The sequence below is a fragment of the Etheostoma spectabile genome, chromosome 9 (assembly GCF_008692095.1).
Source record: "Etheostoma spectabile isolate EspeVRDwgs_2016 chromosome 9, UIUC_Espe_1.0, whole genome shotgun sequence".
In the NCBI taxonomy this organism is placed as follows: Eukaryota; Metazoa; Chordata; class Actinopteri; order Perciformes; family Percidae; genus Etheostoma; species Etheostoma spectabile.
This window is the reverse complement of record NC_045741.1, coordinates 22462571-22472761: the sequence shown is the minus strand read 5'-3', so window position 1 is coordinate 22472761 and position 10191 is coordinate 22462571. Positions and strand designations below refer to the sequence as shown.

Sequence of the window (10191 nt, the reverse complement as noted above, 5' to 3'; positions counted from 1 at the left end):
ATACACTAAAACTGGCAAATTGCCCCAGAGATTCAGAGAGCGAACACAACATCGACTTGACAAGGATATCTCTCCATGTCCTCCGCTATCCCCGACCTCTTCTCTTCCTTCCCATGTCTTTTCATTCCTACTAAATGGATACGCATATTTTGTCTCTTTATTAAATATTTTTGGCCGGATTGCCCCTCCTTTGTTTATTTCTAGCCTTCAGGGACGGCAGCCAGGCCGTGATCTTGTGCTGTAACTGCTGGTTTAGGCTAGTCTCGATTTGAAACAGATAGCCTATAATATCAGAGACAGCTTTAGATCAATAGTTGGCTATTCCTAGTTCTTCATCCCAGACCTATGCAAGCAGAGGTCAATGCTTACCTGATCAATGACTGCAAATACAATCAGTCCACATACTTGCCTTCTACAAACACTGTCTCTGATGTGAAACTAAATTGCTGCTCAGTGTGTGTATGGATTAGCTGTGAACAAGCTGATGAGTCCCCTTCATGTGGGATGGAAGGTAGCATGGGAAAGATTCCCATGGCAACAAGTCGCAAGCGTTCACAGCATTATACAACTCAAGATGGTAATTACCAGTCTTACTAATAACGTGTGTTTTGCACACTGAATGAATTATTATCTGGCATTGAGCAGTTTTGGGATAGGCAAGTGGTTCCTGATCAAAATAGCATTAAATTAAGGTTCAATTACCTTGAAATGTTGTTGGCATGAGGCATCCATGTTTTAAAGCTTTTTAGACACTTTGGTATTATTTATTGCCAAGTTGTATTCTCTTGTATTAGAGTTCAGAAAAAAAATGTCAAGACTCACTTGGCCTAGTCAAAGAAATAGATGAAATCACGACAACCTCTCAACACAGCATTAAGTGGTGGTGGTGGCGCGTTATTATGGATCCCAAGTAACTTCTAGGCTAGTCCCCACCCTATGAAGCAGCTCGATTAGTTGGGGTTAGGCATTGACCTTGAGTGGTTAATGTTAGAATAGCCAATTGGTCAGGGGATAGACCTGAACAAATCAGGTTACGTGGCCTTGCGTAAACATGGACGACTATCCATTAGTAGTGTGCAAATGCTGTTGAAGGACAGGTCTTGCCTAGAAGTTGCATGGGTTCCATAATAACGGGGTGGTGACACATACAATAATGTGGTAAAATGAAGTGCTGGCACCACAGAAACAATGCCAATGGAAAGTTCATTAAAATCCTTTGTCATGGTAGACACGAAAATGCCCTGGTTCAACACAGTAACACAGTTACATAACAAACATACTGTGCTTATTTTATAACAAACCATGATCTTTTCCTAAACCTAACCAAGTACCGTAGTTATAATGTCTAAACCTAAATTGTTTCTGTGGTGGTGGCCCAATTATAACAAATCAGTGCAGCCACCAGCACGTATTGTGGACTTTGTGGTCATTTAACATATTTCTGTGAGGTCAGGTTGCAAGAAATGCACAAACATGCAGCATTACAAATATGCTGCCAGAAGTACTTAGTATGCCTTTTAAAGTTGAATTTATGTTTATGGAGGTATTGAAAGTCCAGTCGTGCTGTGTTTAGTGTGCATACGGTTGCACATATTTATTTGGATTCAGTTATCAACACAGAAACTGTTGTGTGCAATTACTGACTCTGTTGGCAACTATAAAAATGTTATGTTTAAGTGCATGGCGCTGCTGACAGAATTATAGATTACTTGCTTTGTGACTTACCCCTGTAAAATTTAACCAAAGCTATTTTAGTTTATTATTGAAACTGGGAAAGCTTTCATACTGACTAACAGCAATGTGGGTCGTAGACAGTGGTAAAACTTTTGCAGTACAGACGGCTTTACTGGCATTTTCTCTATAGTCACATTGAATTCAAATGGGACTGACTATTGGTTGGAATATATATCAAAAAATGTTTGTTTTTTATTCAGTCTTATTCTGTTGCATTTAGTTTGCCTTTAGTGATACAAATCTGCAAAATTATTCAAAAAGTGAGTGTGTGTGTGTGTAACATTGAAAGCAGATAAAACAGTCTCAGTGCACCATCAGAGCTAATTTCACTCCTGCCTCATCTGCATGGAACTCTTCTTTGCCTCTCCTTCCACCCTTGTGCCATGCCTGCTGTGCGGGGTGCAGCCTTACCAAAACAACATGCATTTCAAGGTCAGGGACATGCCACTTCGCAGTGCTGCTTGTGCTAGTCTTTCCAGTGCCATGAAAATGGAGCCCCAGAAGTCTCCTCACAAACTTGCATGGCTCTACAGTTTTCTGGTTTCTTCTTGTACTCAGACTGTTCATGTTTGCACAATTGATTTCTCAAACGAATTACCCTTCCTCTGTACGGTTGGTATGTTCTCTCCTCTCTTGACTTGAATAATGGATGTTCCCCTTCAGACTGACACCACACTGAATCCCTGTTCTCTGCCTGTCCAGCAGTAAAGAACAGAACGGTCAAGGTAATACGAGCAGAGAGATGCAACCTCTAGGTGGGGGGACTGCAGTCCTGACTCGTAATATTGTCTCTCTGCCTTTTGTTTTTTTCCCTATAATATTTACAGTGCATACTGTCTCTGTGGTTATTTCGACACATACACACAATCACATACAGAAATGCACATGGATACATGCGCACACACACGAGACAGATGGTCGACGCGCTGCTCTGACAGAGGCTAAAGCACAGGGCACCTCCACTCTTTAAAGTCTCTCCTCTCAATGCTTTTTCAAACACCATCTGTACCCAGGCACACTAAAAACAAGTTACTTAAAACAAGGACATTGCTTTTTTTTCTCTCCCCATAATCATAAGATAGCAGAAATAGGGTTTCTTTCTGCCTTTGCCATATTTTTAGGGGTTTTGGGACAGGAAGTTGTATCATTTGATACAGTTGGCACAATATAGCTTCTCAAGTAAAAGATAAAAGGATGGGAGAAGGAGTGGCAGAGGTTGTAAAAACATAAGATTTTGCCTACATGTGCATCAGTGCACACATCTTTTCAGTGAGTGTATGGGCCTGCTCATAAGGATGTAATAACTAGATGTGTGTGTGTGTGTGTGTGTGTGTGAGAGTGAGAGAGAAAGAAATTGTGCGTTTCATTACCCCGCAGCCAGGTTTCTCACCACTCTCCTCTCTCTTGGTCTCTCAGAAGAGCAGTCATTTCTCTCTGTCAGTCAGTCAGTGTTTGGGGAAATGATAGTGGGTTTTAGAGAGAGTGGCTTTGTTTGGGCAGGAGCAAGCAAGAATAGCACCTTTCATCATCATCCTTTTACTGTCACCTCCTAACATTCTCCTCTATCACCTACTCTCCTTTTGTCCTTTCCTTCCTTACTCCTCCATTTCTATTATTTCCCTTTCTCCTTTTCATTCCTGCCTTGCACCCGTCCCCCAACCTTTCTCCCTCTGTTTCCCCCTCCCCAGATTGAGGTAGCGTGTTATTATTAAGGCAGCCAATGTGCCTGTCGGTGTGTGTTAGGGAGAGATAAGCACAGGTAGAGAGAGTTACATAAGCCGCTGTTGATTACTGTGGAGGAAAGGGAGAGCAGAAAAAGAGAGGGAGAAGAAGAGAGGGAGAGAGTGAGAAAGACAGATTTCTGTACCTAAGTAAGTACATTGTGCTCTAATGTTGCCTGTATGGCTGGCTGGCGGTTGATAAGTAGCCTAAGCTTCTGGGGCTGGTTGAAAGGACAGTCATTAGGTTTGATTCCCTAGACTAGCAGCTTGCTTCATAGATTGCAAGTTTGTTTTTGTTCTAATGTTTAACCTGAAGAAAAATAAGCTCTCTTCCCAGGTTTAATACATTAATATGGCATGACAGAGCGGAGATGTGGATTCATGGGACAGATTTTTAATTTAAATGTAGTTCATATGTTTCATCTTCAAGTATTTTGTTTTTGCTTAGATAAATGCCAGGATAATATTTCAGGATAAGGATGGTGATAATCTCCATTTTCGTATCTTGAACAAATGCCATAAAAAGAACAAAATCAAAAGAAAAAGTTTTGCCCATGTAGCCAAATCCTGATAGAGCTTGTTCCTATGTACCTCTATTGTTGCCCAACTATTAAAAACACAACAATGAGCCACACCGTAACACTGGGTGACATTTTCATTCATTTCAGTGAACATGGGCATTGTAATTTATTTTGTGTCATTCCCACATAAACCGGCCTGCTGCTATTAATATTCCTTAGCTCACAAAACATGTATTTATCCGCAACTAAAATTGGCCTCAAAAAAGCACTATTTGCTTGTGTTTAAGTAATGATAAAAACTACAATTCCCAGCTGTTTTAGAAAGTTACTTAACCTTTCAAAATATAAAACCATTTTGCATTATCTTTTAAATTAATTAAACTTTTACTGATTTACATTATCATAAAGAGCATGTATTTTCCCTCAACAGCCTAATAATGATACTGATATGCAAAAGTCGGTATTTGTATAGCACTTTAAGATGCGTGCATTTTTACAAGGTGGTAAAGAAAACCAAGCCAGGTATGCAAAGTAAAACTCAAGGAAAAGAAATTAGTGGAGGGTCGGATCAAATCGGCAGAAAAATCAATGGCGATAGATAATTGTTGCACAAACTTTGTACATATAGTCTCTGTGTAAGTTTACATGTCACATTGAAATGTTCCTCCTCTCTAGTGATACTGAACAGAGTAAAGCAGGAGTGTTTGTCAGCGCAACCTTGAACTGGGAATTCTGGCCGACTTCACTCATCTGCGTCTGAGCCAAAGAACATATTACTTAATTTTACTACCTGAGCGTTCTTGATAGTGGCTTAGTCTTATTCCAAGTCTGAATTCTTAAACAAGTTAATTATGTTATATCACAAGACTGCTCTAGTCTGCACTGGATTCAATAGCGTGTAGAGACAAATGATGATGAAAAGATGATGCGCACCCACGTACGTGGCATAGATTCAACAAGGCGCTGGAAACATTCCTTATAGATCTTGGCCCATACTGACATGATGTTATCACATCAAGTTGCTGCAGATTTTTCAGCTGCACATCCATGATGTAAATCTCCCGTTTCACCGAATCCCAAAGGCGCTCTACTGGATTGTAATCTGGTGACTGCGGAGGCCATTTGAGTACAGTAACTCATTGCCATTTTCCATAAACCTGTTTGAGATTATTTTACCATTGGTGCATTATATGGTGCATTATCTTGCTGGAAGTTAGCCATTAGATGATGGGTACACTGTGGTCATAAAATAATTGACATAGACAGCAACAATGCCCAAGTAGACTGTGGCATTTAAACAATGCTCATTTTAGTACTCAGGGGCCCAAAGTTTGCCAAGAAAATATCCACCACACCAATACACCTCCAGCACTAGCCTGAAAGTGTGATAAAAGGCAGGAATGACCTATGCTTTCATGTTGTTTATGCCAAATTCTAACCCTACTAACTGAATGTCGCAGTAGAAATCAAGAGTTTTCAATTTTGGACAGCCCATGCCAATTGTAGCCTGAGTTTCCTGTTCTTAGTTAACAGGAGTGGCCTGATGTGATCTTCTGCTGCTGTAGCCCATCTGCTTCAAGGTTTGACATGTATGTATGTGAGTTACTGTTGCCTTTCTATCAGCTTGAACCAGTCTGGTCATTCTCTTCTGACCTCTGCTATCAACAAGGCATTGCCGCTTAGAGAACTGGCCTCACTGGATATTTTCTATGTTTTAGACTATTCTCTATAAACCCTAGAGTTTCAGAGATACTCAAACCAGCTTGTCTGGCACCAACAACCATGCCACCTTCAAAGTCACTGAAATCACCTTTCTTCCCCCATTCTGATGTTTGGTATAAACTTTAGCAGATGGTCTTGACCCTGTCTGAATGCCTAAACACATTGAGTTGCTACCACGTGATCAGCTGATTAGATATTGTGTTAACGAGCGGCATATGAACAGGTGTACCTAATAAAGTGGCCTCTGTGTGTGTGTGTGTGTTTGTGTGTCTTCATCAGTATGCTAAGCATTTGTCCAAAGGCCCTCCAGCCAGAATCAGTTTAGGAGCAGCTCAATGCCAAACAAGTGTGAGTGAGGATTAAAGGACGAATAAAGTCCTCTCTTCCCGCCTCTCGTCTCAGCGGAGGAAGTGAATGAGCAATGCTCTCCTCTTCCGTGACTACCACTGAGGTGCCCTTGAGCAAGCCTCTTGGAGTTGCTAAGTGCCTTACAGAGTTTGACTGTTGTAAAATTGGGCAGGTTCCAAATAACGTGGTGTTGGATGAGTTTTAATGCTCAGTTAATTTACATATGTAACAAACTTCAAATGTCTGTTCCCAATCACACTTAATGGATGTAGTTCAATAACAGCTCTCCCCAAAGACACAGCAGTGACCCCCATTTTACCTCACAGGAAGCACATGCATGACAACCACAGTAATAAATAAAGAAACAGCAATGGTTATTGTTTGCACTTGTGTAGATCCCATTATAGAATTGTTATTTTCTGCTTCTGACAAGCTAATTAAAATGTAGAGTTGGCATGAGAGGAAGTAAGGAAGGAAGAGGAAATTGTGAAAGCCTGTCAGGGGAGATGGAGCTAGAAAGGTTAAAAAAAATTAGAATAAAACAGAATAATTTACAATGAGTATGAGTTAATGAAATCATCCAACAGGCTGAAGGGAAATGCTGTGGTTTAGGAGTGTTTGTGGTCAGTTAAGATTGTTCCGTTGTGTCTGCAAAGTCAGAACCTTGTTGATTACGCACAACGTTTTCAGTTTTTGCTTACTTTTGTCCCTTTCACACCCAAAAGTTGTTTAGTGCTGCAGGAGGACACTGATTACCACCATTTTCAGCAAATTAGGTCCTTTTGAATTGTTGACAGTAACAAAAAAAAAGCTTCCCGTATTTGAAAGAAGCAAAAAATAAGCTGTTCTGAAATTCTTTTAACGTCATAGATATATAGTACAAGACATGTTTCATTAATGATTGGCTTTCAAAGAGTGATTTTTATTTCACAGCCTGGCTAGAAAGTAAATTACATTAACATTGTGCTGCCTGTGTCCTAGAGGTAAAATAAAACTTAAGGGGGAGTGGGATGGTCAAGGTGCTTCTCCATATAAGAATGCAGGGGGGTGAGCGCCATGAGACAATCCAGCAGGAAGTATAAAAAAAGAGATGGAGAGAGAGCTGGCATGTACACAAATGTGGAATAACAATAAGGAGGGGTTTTATATGTGAGAAAGAGACTGCACACAATGATGCTCAAACACAAAACTCCCCTTTTTCTCACTGCCTCTCTTTTATTCAGTCTCAGTCACAGAGACATGCCTGTGCACACAGTTTTATGTAAATAGTCTCTTCGGCAGAGTGCTACTGCCACTGAGCGAGCATCCTCTGGGCCATCTAGGCAGCCTCATTAAAACAAGGCACAGCATCCATTAATAGATACCAGTGCGCACACACAATAAATATATACACACACACACACACACACACACACACACACACACACACACACACACACACTCGGTAACACACACAGAACATTCACAGATACCAATAAAGTACCTCCCATAAAGCACATCTCTAAATGTTCCTCTCAGTTGGCAGTCAAAAAAATATCTCCAAGGAAACGGCTCAAATGTCACTGAGAATAATAATGCATGTGTGAAGGACTGTGACTGGAGCTGGCATGAAGGAAGAATGGACTGTGTGGCTTCAAACAGGCTTGGGGCCAATACCACAATACAGCCTTATATGCTCAGTCTACGGCGGGTGTGTGTATGTCACTATTATAATTTTCATCTTTGTCTTTTCTCTTTCCCCAAACCTGCTTTTAATCCTTGTGTTAAATGCAGCACATTAGCTTTTGTTTCATTATCTTTTGGGGGGTGGGGTGGATGGGCTCTGTGATGTGTGCAGAAGTATACTAAGGACTACCTGTGAAAATGGTGTTTAACATTGTCGAACACGTAGTACAAATGTATGGACTGTTAATATTCTGTTTAAACCCTGTAAAGTAAAAGGAGCCTGTGTTTGTTTTTGATCTGCTGGCCCCGCAGGTGGTTCCCGAGGTGTGGGCTTTATCCGCTTTGATAAGAGGATAGAGGCTGAGGAGGCCATCAAGGGCTTGAATGGACAGAAGCCATCAGGTGCTGCCGAGCCCATCACCGTCAAGTTCGCCAACAATCCCAGCCAGAAGACCAGCCAAGCCCTTCTGTCACAACTCTACCAGTCCCCCAATCGCCGATACCCAGGCCCCCTCCATCACCAGGCTCAGAGGTTCAGGTGAGTGCTTGGGTAGGGCATGGAGATGGTCATGGAGGAGAGTTGGTGGCAGGAAAGAGACAGGATAGGGTGGAAAAGGGTTCAGGTGGTGTTGTATACCGGGCATATGGTTTTAAACATACATAGTTAATGCAGAGTTTCCCAACCTTGGAGCTAACCATTCATTTGGTGACCCCCAAAATTCCAAATTTGCAAAAAAGTTGAAATTTCTTTCTCTCCAAAAACAATGTTAAGTGACTTACAGTTGGAGCTCTTTTAAGACTTGGATGGACGTACTCTCCCGGTTGTTAGAAGTAAAAAAGGATCTTCATTAGAAAATATATGGTTCTTTAATAAAAAGTCAAAAGGTACAAGCTTGTATACATAAAATTTTTCCTAAATGTGTAATTTGGTAAGATGCAGTCACAGAGCATAAAATAAAAAATAACTGTTATGTGCATTAAAATGCCTTTAAAAAGACATACAGTAACAAACCTTTAGATTGTTACATTAACTGATGGGAATTTAGAGTGGGAAAAATACTTCCCGGAACCAGCAGTTCCTCCTACTTCCCAGACACATTATGATGTAACAAAATGAAACACAAGGTGCCATAGGCCTAATTAGATGTAGAATAAGAATTGGGTCACTAGGGCCGCAGCCCATAAGGTTGGGAATATCCAGGTTAAGTTATAAATAATGGAAAGCAAGGAATATGTATTTATCTGCAAATTTTACAAGCAGTTATATTTATACATTATATCATGAATCCTGAGACAAGTATGTTATCTTATGTGGCATGATTTGATGGTGTGATTAACATTTACAAAAACTCCTGCACTACCAGTGTGATTGGTATCATTAAATGACAAACAGGATTGCATTGGATTTCATATGTGGATATGTATAATGTCATCAGTCTCAAACTCGATAGCAATTATTCTTGGTTGGTGTAACAATAAATGAGTTTAATCAAGGACACATGTCTGTTCTAAACAACAGGCCTGATTTGGAAAACATTTGCACCAAATGCAATTTGCAATGTTCGAACAGGGGATGTTACACCCACACATAAAGAGCATGAGTCATAGCAACATCTATGTATTACAGTGATGCAACTTTTCTCCTGTGAACATTTATTTCGGCAAATATGTCCCCCTTTTGAACAACAGGTGTGAGCTCTGCACCTGGTGCAGGTGTCAATAAATCAGGCCCTGTGAGCACTGTGTGTGGGTCCACCCGGATCAGAGGGGAACTGTTCATAAGAGACTGTGGGGTTCTGTCGTTCACAACTACACATTTCCCCTCATTTCATCATGCTGTCATCTTGTCAACACTTCCCAGAATATTCCCTGTGGGGCCTGGGCATAAAACTTGTATTTGGATAAGAAATATTGTAAATGTTCAAACAACTGTCTTTCTGAATTTAAAGTCCCAATTCTGCATGATATGGCCACAGTGATACAGTGAACCATAATGTTGTTTATGTATATTTTTTGTTGTTCGACTCACTTCAAATACATTTGCCAGACTTACAAGACATAATCTATTGTATTAAATAATGCATTAGCCTCTGCATTAGAAGATTAAGTTTTTTTAAGAGAGACTATTAAACAAAGTGCAAATAAAATAAATGACTAAATTAATTTAAGGATTTGTATTTAAACCTTGTCGCAACTTATTTTATTTGAGTTCATATAAAGAACCTCAAGCTATTTTCATTTCTAGAAAGTTTTTTGCCCAGGTCAGTAATCTCCACGACAATATATCACATCATATACATCATATACAATATATGGCTGATGTACAGTATATATGGCATCCTACCTAGTAGGCCTGCATGATTAATTGTTAAAATCTCAATCTCGAGTCACCCTGTTCACGATTTATTTATTTTTTTAAACGTCTTCAATTCTCATTTAATTTTACGAGCCGACCGCATCACAAACGCCACTACTTTCTT

General features: G+C 40.2%; 1 protein-coding gene across 7 annotated transcripts in view; it reads left to right on the top strand.

Moving 5' to 3' along the window:
• The window catches only part of elavl4 (ELAV like neuron-specific RNA binding protein 4), an 81098-nt gene that overhangs the window by 59732 nt on the left and 11175 nt on the right, over nt 1–10191 (top strand). For 5 of the 7 annotated variants that reach the window (XM_032526864.1, XM_032526869.1, XM_032526867.1 and 2 more), the window contains one exon: nt 8015–8249. In XM_032526864.1, coding sequence (XP_032382755.1) covers nt 8015–8249 — 235 coding nt within the window. The remainder of the gene's footprint in view (nt 1–8014; nt 8250–10191) is intronic. The other 2 variants (XM_032526868.1, XM_032526866.1) reach the window with 1 other exon arrangement.